Genomic DNA, 15,984 nt, shown 5'->3' with positions numbered 1-15,984 from the left:
GGACGAGCACATAGAGGCGGTGACCAGAGGTAGTCCGGATCAGTGCTGCTGCTTTTCTCTCTGCCTCTGGACGTGTTCATCAAATCTCTTCCACGCAAAAACTCCTTCAATGAAGATCGAAGCATTCCACAGCCACCATTGCGAAGAACGCACGTTGACAGAGTGCCGTGGTAGCTTGGTCAGTGAGAAATACAACATCTCACTGCCATGCACGGCAGCCAGTCCTATCAGGAGCCACGGCTGAATCGTCCAGGCGAAATGCGCAAAAGAGCTGCCGAAGACTTGCTCTACAATTTGGCCTTTCTCAAACCACCAGCGCTGGCTATAGGCCACAGCTGTAATGAGAATGCCCAGGAAGGGGATTGCATGTCTTCCAGTGGGCGGGACGTAAGTCTTGACAGTGACATCTGACTGGCCAAGAGCTTTGCGGCACTCCCGATCAAACTCGACCACGCGTTCGCGCGCCTCCCGCAAAGAGCTCATGGGAGGCTCAAAGGGCACTCTGACTGTGGTTCCGTGACATGACAGGGAGAGTGCATTGAGGTCCACGTCTGTCACTTCGCCATCATACGCTTTCCAGGACGGAATCTTGCCATAATGCTGCAGATAGCGAACGACCTGCGCTCTGGTCAGTAGTTGCGGGTCGAAGTCTGGTATATCAGTACGCACAGAATCATGATGGTCGTTGTTCTGAGAAGTGTTACTCGGCATTCACTCGTGGTATCATTTCGGCGTCAAGTCTGATCCTTACCATGTGCTTGACGATGCGTGTCTTCGCCGCCGCAACATCGGGTGCAGCTCCTTTGCTCGTCATCGTGGCCGACTTCCTCGACTAGATGTTGTCAACACGCTCACCGCAAGCACGACTGTCGAAGTCAGCAGGTGTGAATAGCAGTGCTTGCCAAAGTCCTGGCACTAGTCCGCGCCCCGTCACTGCGGCAGGAACCTCAACTTTGCTCGATGCCCTGAAGCTTCGTTGCTCAGTTCACAACGCTCTCCTTCAATCGTCGTCTGCATTACTTCTCATACCACGAGTATCACGGAACCGCCTTCCGCCGAAGACTGCTGGTGGCTGACAAGCGGACACGAGATCTCAAGTCCAGTGACATCAGTCGTGCAAGGGAGCTCGCTTCTTCGTGGAACACCACCCAGCGCCTCCGACCCTTTTCGGGTCATGAAGGATGACAACAAGATCGTGATGATATCCTATTCAATCCAAGGATGCGACGCGGTGTGATGATGAAAGCGGACCAGCGTGATGCGGGCTTCCTTGACCGCGCTGGAAGGTCCTCCGTTGTCTTCGTCATGCAGCTCATGCTGTCGAGTGCCAGACTGGACTTGCGCCACACCACGCGGCCCGCTTGCAGTCTTCGCAAGCCGATCCACGCACCCTCGCTTCGCCCTGTAACAAGTCGCATCCCTGCAACCTGTGGCTGTATGGAGCTTTATTGCGTCAGGTGCGTGAGGTGGGTACAGCATGAGAATGAATCAATGCTCTTGGAAACAGGTTTGGGGCCGCTTCCTTTAGGTCTAAGTGCACATCTTTCGCATTTCCTCTTCTCAACTTCTGACTTGTGTGCACAAGCACGGCGCAACTAATCCGCAAGAACTACACTAAAACAGAAAAGCCAGTATGTCATCTCAGCAGGAAGAGCAATCTGCTAGCATATCAGGCTCCGGGGGTGCGAACGCTGGACTGAACGCTTCTGGCAGCGCGGAAACAAACAGCAAAACCACCAAGAAGACGCCCAAGAAGCTGGGCCAGAAGAAACAAGAGCAACAACCAACGCCAGAACAAACAGACGAAGCCGAAGCCGAAGGCGGCGCCGAACAGGAAGCATCAGCTGAAGCCGACGCAGAAGGCGACGCCGAAGCAGAACCACAAATGGAGGCCGAGCAAGAGCAATCTCGCCAGCAATCCCGTCGCCGCCAGAGTCGAGGGCGCGGCCGCAAAGGAGGCCAGCAGGAGAGCGACACCGAGTCTATCGCGCGAAGCGACCAGAGTGCCGCAGGTGGTCGCCGTCAACGCCAACGCCAGAAGAAGCAGCAACAGCAAACCAAGAACTCACAGGGCGGTCCTCTTGACGGCATCACCGAAGACCTTCCCGGTGGAGAGGCTGTCGGCCAGGCTGGCGAGCTCGTCCAGAATACCGCCGGCAGCGCAGTCAACACTGTGGGCGACACTGCCGGAAAGGCATTGGGTGGTCTCACTGGCGGTGGCAAGAAGGGTCAGGAGCAAGGCGGCGGCGAGGAAGATGGCGGTGGCGGCGAGCAGCTGCGATTGAGATTGGAGCTGAACCTTGACATTGAAATCCAGCTGAAGGCAAAGATTCACGGTGATCTCACTCTTGGTCTGCTCAACTAGACTACTACGAAGGGCGTATGGCGCGAAAAGCAGGGTTTTGTTTCTTATGGATAATTGCATGATGTTTCTGAGGGAGCTGGATCGGGCGACAGTGTAATCGTAGATGATGGTTGCAATGATGAGACTTTTACCCAAGCTTGCCTATGTGTTCGACGTTCGCGAGCTCAGCACTTTCTTGGCGAGGCTCTGTTCCTCTTACTCTGAGCCCTTGATGACGCCGGACTTCGCGCCTACCAGGAACCTTGTCAGATACATCACGATACATCTCTTTGACGCAGTAACAACTCATGTACTCTTTTCAATGACGACAAATTATCAGCCATGGCAAAGATACGAGCCTCCAAGCCGGGACCCAGCCTCGCAGTGTTTCATCCTCTGGATTGACGGAATGTCGGGTCCGTGGAAAGCGGCCTGCTACCAGCCTGCCAGGTTTTGCGGCTGCACGTCGAAGCTGCAAAGCAGGTGTCGTCTGGCACGCATGCGAAGCTAGCCACACACGATGATCAAAACCTTGAGTCTAATGCCACAAATATACCACGTTGCTGCCCGGCGACTTGCGCTTCCTGCCTGCCTTCCAGGCGCGAGTGGTGCGGGCCGCCGAGGCATTGCGTGTCCCAGGCGTAAAGTGCGTGCAGGAAGGATGAAGTCACAAAACTGGGTACCTGTGGCGGTGCGCACAGGGATACCACTCCGCAAGACGCAATATGCAGAGGCGATGGTCGTGCGATCGGCTGGAAACAGGTTTCATTGCGTCTGGCGCTCGCTGGCGATTCATAGCGGGTCTGAAGGGCCAGGTGTGAGGTGGGTACTGTGTGCTGCTGACGGCAGACGAGGCGAGTCCAGGTTCCTGTTCGTTGTGTTCGCTCTCTTGCATTTTGGTCGTTTTCGCCAGTCTTTCGTGCCGACTTCATCGCATACTCACCGCAGGAACACGTCGCGAATACATCTGGAAACGGCTTGAAAGCGACTTCCATACCACATACTCCCCGGACATCTTTAGCCCACGCTGGGGGCCAAAATGGCGGACAAGATCAACAATGAGTCGTACCGGAAGAAGTACAACGAGCAGCCGAAGCTCGAACACCTGTCAGAGGAGACCTTGAAGAACCCACCAAAGCAGAGGACAGTTCAGCAACAGGAGAAACAGGACCGGCTCATCAAGAAAGAAAAGCGAGAAGCAGGTCTCGAGTCTAACCGATCGCGATCGTCTTCACGAAGAGAGCGGAGGAAGCGTATTCAGCAGGCCATGACAGATGGCAAGTATATGAAGACCGGATCGCTAGAGGCTTTGGAGGAGGCAGATGCCAATGGAGACCTTGATCAACAACGACCATTCGAGCGGATAGGGCCCGACAGCACATCCATGGACGGCCCAGTCACGCATGCTCGAGCTATGCGAGGAGAGATTCCAGTCCGCGGCTCGAACCCGAATCAGCCATACTACATGACACCGCAAGAAGAGGAGAGCAATGGGGTACGTCGTCCTCCATCCTGGCCTACGAAACTCGCCTCGTGAGCTAACATGTTCCAGTCAGCCCTAAGAGACACCGACGGTCTCAAGCTCACACTGGAAGCCAACCTCGATGTCGAGATTGAATTGAAAGCCAGTATCCGCGGCGATCTCACACTATCACTATAGTAAGTTACTCTCCCCATACCGTGTTCCCCATTCGAGAGCAGTATTGTGCATTCTTCATGCCAAAGGAGGGAAGAAGAAGTCCACGCTACTACTGTTGTCTCGAGCTCTAGAAGATCACACAATAACAGTCGTGAACTTCTAGTGCATGAAGAAGAGAAAGAAGAAAGGGTTTCGTGTCCTGCTCTGTGGCACAAATAACCTGATGAATTTGCGAGTGCGACGCAATTCGGAGCAGAGTTGCTGACAAGTTTTTCTCTCTGCAGCGAGTAAATGGAAATTTGACGCGATGCATGAATGTATCAGAGATTGGAGGCTTGCCTTAAATGGCGTAATTGTGGACATCCTTTGATGAATGCTGCTGAGAGATCTTGGGCAAGTCCGGTGTAATGGAGTATGGGAATAGTGGGAATTGAATGAACAGTGGCAGTCAAATCCAGTAATGACCTTCGTACGGCAAGGAAGTCGCATACTCCACCATACTCATGACAGCATATCGAATGCTCTCTCACTTAGCTATGCATATGAGAATGATGTCCTCCTACCATTTTACACTTCTGCTAATTTTGATGCGTTCAGATGTGTCTGAGACAGCAAGACGAGAATTGTAGCGGTGATGCGTGACTACTTGATGTTGCACGAGCAGACAGAAGACAGTCATCGCTCTACGTTGAGAGAAGAGTGCAACTGATGTTCAATATCTCTCACCAACACAGCGAAAATGTATCTCACAAGCCCGCAGAACCCCAAGCCAAAAGCCAAAGCGGTCCAGGATTTTGACTTCCAAAAGTCCTGGGCGCCGCAATCGCAATCGCAATCTCTATGCCCCACAGTCGTGACTCTCTTGTTCTGGGCCCCCCACCATAGCCCAGAACTGGTGAGCAAGTTACAGTAAACAGAAAAAGCCAACTCACAAGAAAAGTATCGAGCCACAAGCACAGCGCAAACAATGTCAGGCCACAGCCATTCGCACGAAGGCGGAGCATCACACTCGCATGCTGCCGCAGACCATGGCCACACGCACGAGATCCTCGATGGACCGGGGTCCTTCTTGGGACGTGAAATGCCCATCATAGAAGGGAGAGATTGGAAAGATCGAGCTTTTACTGTTGGTATTGGCGGGTATGTTTTTACATCTCAGAAGGAGTTATGATGTGCCACGGCCAAGCATACTTACCTCCCTGCTTTAGCCCCGTCGGCTCAGGCAAAACAGCCCTCATGCTCGCCCTCTGCCTCGCCCTGCGAGAAAAATACAACATCGCAGCCGTGACAAACGACATTTTCACGCGCGAAGACTGCGAATTCCTCACTCGCCACAAAGCTCTCCCGGCAGAACGCATTCGGGCAATTGAGACGGGAGGTTGTCCACACGCTGCAGTTCGCGAGGATATTTCGCAGAATCTCGCTGCTCTGCAGGATTTGCAGAAGGAGTTTCAAACTGACCTTTTGTTGATTGAATCCGGAGGAGATAATTTGGCGGCGAATTATTCGAGGGAGTTGGCGGACTATATTATTTATGTGATTGATGTTAGTGGAGGGGATAAGATTCCGAGGAAGGGAGGGCCAGGGATTACGCAGAGTGATTTGTTGATCGTGAATAAGACGGATCTTGCGGAATTGATTGGGGCGGATTTGGGGGTGATGGATCGGGATGCGAGAAAGATTCGGTGAGTCTGTTTTTTTGTTTTTCTCTGGGTTATTGAATATGAAGCTGACAGCATATGCCAGAGAGGGTGGGCCGACGATCTTTGCGCAGGTGAAGAATGGGAAGGGGGTAGACCAGATTGTGGATCTCATCTTGAGTGCGTGGAGAAGCTCAGGTGCTGCGGCGACCACGAGCAATCCCAACCAGTGAAAGTTGGTGCAATAGCAGAGTGTAGATGGCCTCGCCTCTGTACGATGCAGCTTCGCATACATGGCAGAAGACAAATGTACTCGTGCCTCAGACAGCGCCCTGCATCACGTTCTCGTCCAGATCTGGTTCGGTAAGCAATGAAGCCTCAATCAATTCAGAGAATGCTACCAAGCCTCGTGAACGGTTCTCGTGAGAGAAGGACACGAATGGAGACTGGTACATGGTGTTGCTGCCTTGCTTGTTCTATATCCGGGTCGGCTGAGACCAGTGATTCAGCCAGGCGGCATGATCAGCATGTGCGCGGGCTGTGATGTCCAGTATTCGATAGTGTCGGCGACCATGAGATTGCTCCATGAGCAGAAGTAAGAATGCTACAGTAGCCCATGGGAGGATCGACCTGCTGCTGAAGTGCTGTGATAAAGTACGCGTCGGGTGTCACGGACGCGTCCGGGAGATGGAGCGCGTTCAGCTAGTGGGCGATCGCGCACCTGCAAGGAGATTCGCGACTCAAGCAGCATGCACAGCGGCCTTGCGATATGCACACTGCCGGATGTGCAGGCGCAGAGCAGCGCGCCCAAGTGCCGCAGTGGTGAGCATCGAGCCCGACCCAAGACATGGTGATTTCATGGCGACCCAACCTGGCAGCATGTCATGTCGAGTCGATCAATTGGCAGCTCGAGCGTTGGCAGTGGGCAGGGGTATTAACATGAAGTTGTCGGCGTGGCTTGATCACAGCTGCGTGCTCAGTAGCTCGCCAACGTGTGACGACGGAGAACTGGAGCACATCGATGCTGACATGGAGTGTTGCTCGCGCGCCCTTGCCTCTGTGTCGTGCGACTGCCTGCATGCGATGTGCAGTTGTGCGACGGCGGGAGCAGGAGCCACCACAGCCAAGGTGACTAATAGACTTCGCTTTAGGCAGGACCGACCGTCGCGGTCCGCCAATGAGGCGCGCCTGGGGTGATGCACGCGCGATCTCAGGGTAGCGGGAGCTCTGCTTTCTGGTTCTGGTGCTCGTTTCTTGATCGTGCCCTTGCTGCTGCTATTGCTACTGCTCAACTCCCAGGCCGAGCCCAGGTGAGACTGCGAGAACTCATGCGCTGTCGTCGCGGCTCAATGTAGCAGGCGCAGCGAGTCGGTGGCGGTCGCAGGCACAACCACAAAGTGCATCAGCACCGCGCGCACCGATCTGGGAGCAGCTGCGAGCGTTTCACATGGCCGAACAACGTCGCCGGCCCACCCACGCACAAGGCAATTACCTGTGCGAGTGAAATACACCCAAGGGACACCACACGACCAAACACTCGTCCCACTGCTCCGGCGCGACTCCGCCTCCTCTCTCCCCGATGGCGTCCGCCAGCAGCGCGTTCGTGAACCCGCCCCGGCTTCCCTCGCCGACACATGGACGGATCCACGCACGCAAGCCTTCCCGATCGCCTACTCGGCACCATGTCCGCCATTCCGACGCTCTCCTACGCGATCTCTCGCCCACCGCAACTCTTCGCGCCTTTGTGACCGACCCGAGTGAGATGGCCGACAGCTCTGATGCTCTGGTCGCGAGCATCAGGTCTGCTACCATGGCAGAGCGGAGCTTGGGTGCAAAGGCCGCGCAAACATGTCTGGATCTGCGCAATTGGACAAGAGAGATTGAGCAATGGCAATGGCCGAACACTTTTGCTGCGCCTGCCGAGAGCTCCTCCGTCCGATCGAGCATTACGAAGAGCGATGCGAACGATGCATATTGGGGCAGCTTGCCCGCGAGCTTGGTGCAAGAGTATGAAGAGCGCGCGGACGAGATTGGACAAGCCCTGGACGAGATTGATGTGGAAGAGCTCAAGGACTATGTGCTGAACTCGCATTACCGGGTTAATTCACGACCGCCATCACGTCTCGATGGCGCTGGCGAACATGATCTACATACAACGACAGACTTGAAGAAATTGGATGACTTCACAGCTCTGGTGACTGCCACTATTTTGCAGGCGTTACCCTTTCTCACACGGTTGAACCGACTACTTGATGTTTGGACGATACGACTTATAATACTTCGGAGCGCGCCGCGCTTCATTGACGATCTGAGACGAGCCAAGTTGGAGTTGAAGAATTGCTGGACCGCAATCTCGAGTTCGCCTGGCAACACCGCGACTGGTGTGGACAGCACAAACTTCACACGCGCAACGATGAAAGCGATGCAGTCAAGTCTTGAGCAACAAATCGGCAGGTTAGGGAAACGACTGGATCGATTCTTGGATAACCTGGAGGGAAGGAGTGATTGTGTACCTGATGAATGGATCGATGATTTTGAGTCCCTTGAAGCAGAGTACGGGTCGTTCGTCGTGCAGGCGGAGCGGACTGTCTATGAGAATGAGTGGCGACAACAACGCCAATCCATTCACTCACGTAGCGAGAAAGCACTCGCTCCGACTGGAATTACGAGCCACAACGGCACGCTTACGGTATCGGAAACAGAAGACCCATTGTCCGACGATGATGCGATTCGGAGGCCGTCTCAGAGCATTCGATCCAGTGTCGATGAGTCTCAGCTGGCCGAATTGTCCGTTGATACAAGTACTCCGACCAGCATTCCTGTCGCTTCGGAGGTTGTCGAGCTGAGCGCGAATGAGCCATGGGCTACCGGTAATCGATCTGTATCAGCACCACTAAAAGTTATGCCACAGTCGCAGCTTTCGTCCGCGACTGACAGCAACAGCGGCGGTCTGTCAAGGTCAGCATCAACGAACGATCGAGAAAAGGAAGAGACTTCAGGCTCTGTGGCAGCGAAGCGAGCAGCGTTCCTGCGGGACATTGAGCGCAATCAGTCACTTAACAAGTCGACTCAGAGTCCAGTGCGGCCGTTTGAGCGTGCTAGCAACGCGTTTACGCGGCTCTTCAAAAAGGACAAGAATACGGAAGAAGTGCCCCTCTCACGATCTGGAAGCAGACTGGCTAATGGCAGGAATTCGTCGGCCGAGCGCGCGGCCTTGTCTCCAGTCTCTTTCGCCAGTTCCAGGTTCAATTCTGTGAGCCCGACCATGTCCACACAATCTGGCGCCAATTCTTCCAAGAGCTCCGTGAATGAGACGGAGAGTTCAGACACCAGCAGATCCACTGCCAAGCGGTCAGATCATTCCACTCAGGGTAACTCACAGAATGCGAGCCATGCACGATGGGCGATGACCACCTCTGGCGCGGAACACTCAATTTTGCAACAAAAGTCCAGCAATAGCTTCGTGTCGCCGACAGATGAACCGCGTCAAGAAGAGTTCCCAGATGGCTGGCCGCTGTCTCACACTTCAGAGCCGAAACAGCAACCTTCGTCGGCCGAACCTGCGCCAGCTCACAACGCGGCCCAGCCCATGGCGGCTATGGCTGTGATGAACACTGATGACTTCGACAAGACCTTCGTACAGAGTTTTGCCCCTCACACATCGGGCAAGCCAAAAGACTCAGAGAATAGCAGCAGCAGCACTAGGCGTGCCTCGCTAGCACCACCTCCAGAATTCTCGGAATCTCTGCCTGTTGAAACACCAGAAACTGCGCAGTGGGCACCTGTGACTAGAGACGAACGGAGAGCATCAACATCTCCGTCAAGGCCGCGGACCGCACCATCACAGCCGGAGTTGCAATCAGTAACAGGAACGAAGCCCTCACCAGTCGATGCTGAGACAAGCGATGTGGAAGCCGGGAGCACATACAAGGTCAAGCGTGCTTCGATCGCTTCAATTGAGGCATTCTCTCGTTCTGAACTCAAAAGCATCGACGTACCGAAGAGTTCCCGTCACAGTAGCGTCTCGTCACGGCGATCGCCTTCTCGGACACCAGTCAGCATGTCCCGTAGGGCATCAGCGATTGCGGATGAAGGCAAGAGAGCTTCTGTGGACAACGGTGCCGTGGCGCTTGGCCCGCCTATTCCACCAACGCCCCCACCACGACGCTCTAGCCTGCCAAGTCAGCCATCGCCCTCGTCCAACCAAGCCACACCGGAGATCAGTCGCTCGAGCCCAGTAGTGGAGCAGGCTCCAGAGTCCCCGTTGGCTCCTCTTAATGTGGCGATGAAGAAGCTGCGTGGTAACAAGAGCACTCGGCGTGAGAGTGCGGCTTCTGTACCGGATTACAGCCCGATAGGGTCACCATCGATGCCACCCGTGCTTGCAGACTCTTTCGATCGCCACGTTTCAGAGGTTCTAGAGACACTCCCTGCCTCGATCCGCTTCAAGTCTAGGGCAGGTGCAGAGACTCCAACCAGTCGCCCTCGTGGTTACAGCGGCCCACGACCGAAAGCGGCGACATTGCGTGTGATCCCGAAGGGTGAACAGATGACGATTGCTCCTGTAGATGGGTCTCCTCGCAAGGCCAGATCAGCTGCAGAACCTGAGGTGAAGCTCTACCACCTCACTCATAGTGGACGAGAGGACCCGATCAAGCTTTTTGTTCGCTTGGTAGGCGAGGGCGAGCGTGTGATGGTGCGTGTTGGCGGAGGTTGGGCCGACCTTGCAGATTACCTTCGGGACTTTGCCAATCATCACGGCAGTCGTACTGTGTCAGAAGGCAATCTCGAAGTTGCAGCGTTGCCTACTGTACCTGGAAGTATGCGCAAGTCTAGTAACCCTGCGGAATACATCAGAGCCAAGACGCCAACGCCTATGACACCGCGAGAATCGCACCGGCCTGGCAGCAGTGACGACGACGAAATGCCATTGAAGCGCCCACCTCTCGACTCACGGGAGACTGCGAGCAGTCTCTCTGCTGCGTCACCTTTTGGTGGAGACCACCCGGCCACGACACCAAAGTCGTCTAAATCAAGCTCATCGGGCTCACGTCCCTCGACCGCTGGCGCCTCTAGACCGTCTAGCAGACAGACTCAGGCTCCCATATCAGGCGACGTGGGCCTTTCTGGGCCCTCGAGTGCAACAAAACGAGGTGGTCTCCCAGCGGATAAGGAGCGATGGGTGGAGGGCATGATTGAACGAGCGAAGAAGAGTGCCAGCGCTGAGAAGAGCAAGGAAGAGAAGGAGAAGTATTTCGGTGAACTAGGCAAAGCAGGTGGCACTCGACGAGTGATTTTCAGGTCGGGCAGTGGAACTGGCCCGTTTCAGGATCGCACGAACAGATGAAGAGCAGGCGTACATGAAAGGCAGGCGCGATGAAGGAGAGTGTGTACAGCTTAGACTTGTACATTACGGTGAGGGGAGCTTGAACATTGAGAACCACAGGACTATGAACACGATGCAGATGGCTTGCAGCAAGCAGCATAGGCGCACCTTAGATACCCCCGAACGAGACAATCCACACCAGCTCGAAGATGTGCCGGATCACTGCCCGCTGAAGGTGAGTTTCTCCCGCTGCTTGTCGTTTGAAGTCGCCACTTCGCTCCGTACGCGTTGCCGTTGACTGTGTTTGCACTGTGGAGAGTTGGGATCTGGGACAATACTCACGTACACAAAGGCCGATTTGGGGTGGCTGAAAGTTGCAAGTGAAGAACACAAACGGCTCACGCCAAGCTGCGTAAATTGCTCACACCCATCAGACTCTTGTTGCTCTGACAGCAGCTTCTTGCCTGTGCCAACGACACTCCAGATCACCAAGATGCCGCTGACACTCCCAAACATGCGATGGCGCATGAAGCGTCGCGAGCAAATGCTCAACCTCGCCTTGGGCCAGCACGCGCCGGAAGCCGTTGCGATTGAACAGGTAAACAAACATTTTTCTTCCCTCTTCTCCTCTTCCCCCTTCCCCCCCTTCTAGAATCATCTTCAGCGGCGGGTCTCCCTTCACAACTTGACAACGCCTCATCATGAAGCAGCAACAAAAGTCACTCCACCGCGTCGAGTCGTTCGACACTCTCGCCACATCGTTCGTGACGAGCGCCTGCAGCGCGCCGTCGATGCGCACTGACTATGGACTCGCACGAGCGATGAACAGCTCCGTCGTGCCGAACGATTCGAACCCAATTGCCACCATCAAAGACCGCAAGAACGCCAACTACATGGAGGATCTGGGCGATCAACATGATCTCCTCAGAACAGAGCTTGACGAAGCCATTGTCGCCTTCGAGGACATCACACTGGCTCGCGACACCAACAAGAATGTCCTCCTCGAAGCCATGCTCGATCGCAAGTTTCTGGAAGCCAACAATGCTCTCGCGCGCTGCAGTCGCGAGTACAGCTGCTTTCTCAACGATACAAAGGAGCTCAAGGAGATGCCGAAAATGAGTCGCGAAGAACTCGCTCGCCGGTTCACCACCCGCAAGGAGCAGGAGAAGGCCAACCGCGAAGACGAGAATGCTCCATCAATGAAGCAGCGCATGCGTCACATCGAAGATCAAATCGTCGACCTCGAGCTCGAAAAAGAGTATCTCACCGAGCGCCTTGGCCAATCTGCAGCGCTCGCGGAGCGTTCCGCGCAAATGGAGCACTTGATCGAGAATCTGGAGCGCGAGAGACTCGTGATCTTGAAGCAGTTCGCCAGTAGCGAGCGACTTCGAGGACAGCATGAGAACGATGTCGATCAGCTGTATGAGGATCTCGCATACCAACAACACCTGAACCGGCAAACCCAGCGTGACAACGCCAAAATCACAGTCGATCTCGAGACCACAACACGCGCCAACGAGATGATGAAGCACGATCTCGAATCTCAGCGCGAGAAAGCCATTGAACTGAGTGAACAGCTGCAGAATACACAGAACGATATCCGCAATCATCAGCGTCAATTGAGTTTTACCAAAACTACTGCGACGACGCTCAGAGATGATAATAAGAAGTTGCGTCAGGAGATCAATGAGTTGAATGAGATGTGCAGTCTTGCTCGTGATGAGCTTGAGGATTTGCATGATCAGAATGTGCAGATGAGTCTTGAGCGTCAGAACATGCAGGAGAGTCGTGAGATGCAAAAGGAGACTAATGCGTACTTGCGCAATGAGTTTGGGGAGATGCATGGGCTTGCAGTCAATGAGATCAAGAAAGCCAAAGCCTACAGGACCGAGAAAGCCAACATATATGGATATGCCGAAAAGCTCAAGGCTGAACTCGCAGCGATGAAAGCTCGGGCTATGCGTCGCGATAGTGTCGTGGGCAGAAGCACCGAGGGCGAAGCACAGCGTTCTGCTTCTGCCTAGAAGGAGGTTATTCCGCAGACAGCATGAAACCTCGTACTATACTCGTACTCGTATCCGGAATCGGAGGGCTCGTTTTTGTCAATGGATCCAAGACACATTTACGAAATGGTTCCTTCGAAAACAACAGGCCGAAAACGAGTGTCTTCGGAGTGCTACGGAAAGGCCTTGATGGGTTTGGCTAGAATGGCTTTGCAAGAGGCTGCTGGGCTGAGTCATACTATATGTCCAAATCGGGCACAGGATACCGTATACGATCGACTTCAGAGGTCGTCAGCTGGATATAGTAGCCTGTTGGTGGAATCGCAGGTGGGCTCCCATCGCGAACGTAGGTAGACGTATGCCGCATTCTCCGCAAAGCTCGTCCATCTTATCCCGTTCATCTTCCACCCAACCAGCTTCTTCATCATCGTCGTCATCATCATCGAACAAGGTCTGCCGAGCCTCGTCTGATTTCCTCCCGTTTTTGAACACATAATTTTCTGTTGGCAACGATGCGTCCTTCTCCTCCTCCTTGACCATATACTCCTGATGTATTGAGATGCCCGGTTTGGACGGCGATGCACTAAACTCCGTCACTCGAAAATCTTTCAACACCTCATCCTGTCTCTTGAACATGCCACCGATATCGCGTCCATTTGCAGTCTTGCTGTTCCCCGCCGTTTCGGCCATATTTGTGACAGCCAAGTTCACCAAGCTAAGATTCCATCCTGCCTTCTCTGGATGTAGTTTCCGGAACATGTTCATCAGAGTCTCCTTGACCAGCTTCTCTGCCAGTGCATCGACTGACTCATTGAGGCCGAAGACGAAATTTGGCAACGGCGCGGAGTGCGAGATGCGTTTGAACGAGCGAACTCTGGTGCCGTCTGGCTGTAAAGGCATTCGTGGCCTCGTTGTGAGGCGGAGGGTCTTGGGGTGAGCGAGCCATCTTTTTCCAGTCGTTGATATCGGCTTGGCAGGCTGCTGATCTGTTATTCTTTCTTCGTCTTTTTCTGTGTCGTCAAAATCATCATCAGATGCAAGGAGGTCGATTCTCATCCTGTTCAGCAGACTCCGCGCAAGAGCATCAAGCTCTTTGAGTAATTCTGGCATCGTATCGAGACGAATGTAACTGTCTTCAATGGAAATTTGTCTCGGTACAGCTCGGGCCGAACTGACTTCTGTCTCGTCACGTCCGTGCAGCAAATCATAAATCTTTTGCCCGATACCGTGCGCGGATCCAGGTCCAGATAGAAGTTTCTCTAACATTTCCGGATTGGTGTCCGGATTTTTACGTACATCTGCTACTGTTACGCGCTCTTTCGTCCCGCCGTAGACGAGTCCTTCGTCAATGGCGGCTGGACGCTGTAGGCAGAATTCGCGGAGCTTTTGGGATAATTTGAACCCGATTCCAGGAATTTTGCCGATGTCGTGGTTATCGATGAAGGTTTTGACGTTGCCAGTCTCGCCATCTTGGCTCCAGTAAGGAGGCATTAGTGTTGTTTGACCTTTGGGTTTGTTCAAATTCCCGACTAGCTTTGACAGCAGTTTAGAAGTGGATATGCCAACCGTGCTTGTGTAGCCTTTTTGGCTCTCTAGCTCGTGACGGATATGCAAAGCAAGATGACTCCCGAGACGAAGGCGTAAGGTCAGCTCGTCGGGCTCAATAGAAGCAGAGGCATAGTCCTTCGGGTATGAGTGGCCAGCGATCTTGGTTGCATCGAATGAAAAACCAATTGTAGGATCATCCTTGGACGTCTGGAAGAATGAGTGCTCCAAGTCGTACTTGTTCAGGATGTCTTGATTGTATTCCACAATATCGGAGACATCTAGCCAGACCTCATCGAAGCCGAGCCTTTCCACTTTATCATTCCAGCTGAAGCTCTTGATGAACGAGTAGAGTTCCTTCGAGGCATCGCGAAATTTGCTGATGTCTTCACCTAGTTTGATGATCAGATCTGGACACATACGCTTTGCATCTTTGACCAGCTGTAACTTGTAAATGCCTCTGCTTCGGGCCACATAATCTGCACGGTTCTCTCAGCATTTGGTCGATTTTCTTGTGCATTTTGGCGAGAAATACTAGCAGTCACACATATTTGTTTTTGCTGGACGGCAAAGGGGAGAGAGCGTAAGCTTGGATCTTCCGATTCGAAGACGGAGGCGTAGAAACAATCGTAATCGAAGTGCAGAATCACCCTATCCCTTGGTAATGGAACCATTCTTGTACCCATTTCGCTCTCATGTTGTCCGGCGCGGATGCCCCAACGATGCAAGTCGAGAACGACGTGTTGTGGTCGCTTGGTGGTGATGGAGTGTTCGACGTGAAGTGCAAACCGCGCCGCCAAGCCTTCTGCTGGAGACGCGCTAGCACGCGTGTTCGTGTTCGTCGCACCTGCACCTATGTAGACTAACCTGAACACGATCGCCTTTCCTCATCAATGCCATTTGCATTCATCCACATCTGAGCGACATCCACCGAGGAAATTCGACTCTGATTACTATCGCGCTCAATCTACGGAACATCAACCAGCCATCCGAAGACGCTCCTGCCACGTCTCAACGTGTCTTTGAAATGAGCCACAAGACTGTTAAACCGTACTTGGTATCACCTCCGTACGGACTTCACCAGCTGTGCCAGGATCAATCGTGCTATTCTGAATGATCTGCAAGCTCACGAGCGGAGGCTGCCACGGCGATCGGAATGTCCTCGTTCTCCAGGTGTTACCCGATCCTGACCACATGAACCGGCTCTCACTACGAACTTACGAACGCACAAAGCTCACATCATCACGACCTCCGGAATACTGCCAATTGACATCTATGCTTAGTTCGTATCCTCGAGCAGCGGCACGGTATTTGATGGTCAAGTGCTGTAGCGAAGCAGACCCGGCAGGGTTGACCTTATCGTAAACCTGGAGCAATGTCGTCACGCGTGAAACACAGGTCAGCAAACGCTCCTTTACCCGCCATCCTCCCAGAGACATGGGGATTTTGCCAGATCAGCCTCTTCGGTCGTGCTCATGCGTCACACT

At 53.8% G+C, this 15,984-nt stretch overlaps 7 protein-coding genes across 7 annotated transcripts; 5 read left to right on the top strand and 2 right to left on the bottom strand.

Moving 5' to 3' along the window:
- Positions 1–39: 39 nt before the first annotated feature.
- CKM354_000409500 (uncharacterized protein) lies at positions 40–814 on the bottom strand (the record flags this gene model as incomplete). Its single annotated transcript, XM_044799320.1, has 3 exons — positions 40–618; positions 670–690; positions 752–814. 3 exons carry the CDS (start codon positions 812–814, stop codon positions 40–42), a joined length of 663 nt encoding a protein of 220 aa, XP_044655255.1.
- Positions 815–1,633: 819 nt separating this feature from the next.
- Positions 1,634–2,365, top strand: CKM354_000409400 (uncharacterized protein; the record flags this gene model as incomplete). Its single annotated transcript, XM_044799319.1, has 1 exon — positions 1,634–2,365. The coding sequence occupies one exon, from the start codon at positions 1,634–1,636 to the stop codon at positions 2,363–2,365; it is 732 nt and encodes a 243-aa protein (XP_044655254.1).
- A 1,018-nt stretch (positions 2,366–3,383) lies between these two features.
- On the top strand, positions 3,384–4,004 carry CKM354_000409300 (uncharacterized protein; the record flags this gene model as incomplete). Its single annotated transcript, XM_044799318.1, has 2 exons — positions 3,384–3,839; positions 3,897–4,004. The coding sequence occupies 2 exons, from the start codon at positions 3,384–3,386 to the stop codon at positions 4,002–4,004; spliced, it is 564 nt and encodes a 187-aa protein (XP_044655253.1).
- Positions 4,005–4,950: 946 nt separating this feature from the next.
- On the top strand, positions 4,951–5,856 carry CKM354_000409200 (uncharacterized protein; the record flags this gene model as incomplete). The annotated part of the gene is made up of 3 exons (XM_044799317.1): positions 4,951–5,123; positions 5,192–5,668; positions 5,730–5,856. The coding sequence occupies 3 exons, from the start codon at positions 4,951–4,953 to the stop codon at positions 5,854–5,856; spliced, it is 777 nt and encodes a 258-aa protein (XP_044655252.1).
- A 1,346-nt stretch (positions 5,857–7,202) lies between these two features.
- CKM354_000409100 (uncharacterized protein) lies at positions 7,203–10,970 on the top strand (the record flags this gene model as incomplete). The annotated part of the gene is made up of 1 exon (XM_044799316.1): positions 7,203–10,970. One exon carries the CDS (start codon positions 7,203–7,205, stop codon positions 10,968–10,970), a length of 3,768 nt encoding a protein of 1,255 aa, XP_044655251.1.
- Positions 10,971–11,650: 680 nt separating this feature from the next.
- Positions 11,651–12,973, top strand: CKM354_000409000 (uncharacterized protein; the record flags this gene model as incomplete). Its single annotated transcript, XM_044799315.1, has 1 exon — positions 11,651–12,973. The coding sequence occupies one exon, from the start codon at positions 11,651–11,653 to the stop codon at positions 12,971–12,973; it is 1,323 nt and encodes a 440-aa protein (XP_044655250.1).
- A 270-nt stretch (positions 12,974–13,243) lies between these two features.
- Positions 13,244–15,183, bottom strand: CKM354_000408900 (uncharacterized protein; the record flags this gene model as incomplete). The annotated part of the gene is made up of 2 exons (XM_044799314.1): positions 13,244–14,976; positions 15,033–15,183. The coding sequence occupies 2 exons, from the start codon at positions 15,181–15,183 to the stop codon at positions 13,244–13,246; spliced, it is 1,884 nt and encodes a 627-aa protein (XP_044655249.1).
- Positions 15,184–15,984: the final 801 nt, after the last annotated feature.

This window comes from Cercospora kikuchii, assembly GCF_019650295.1.
Source record: "Cercospora kikuchii DNA, contig_00002, whole genome shotgun sequence".
In the NCBI taxonomy this organism is placed as follows: domain Eukaryota; kingdom Fungi; phylum Ascomycota; class Dothideomycetes; order Mycosphaerellales; family Mycosphaerellaceae; genus Cercospora; species Cercospora kikuchii.
Note: the sequence above shows the minus strand (reverse complement) of the source record. Positions and strands in the feature narration are given on the sequence as shown.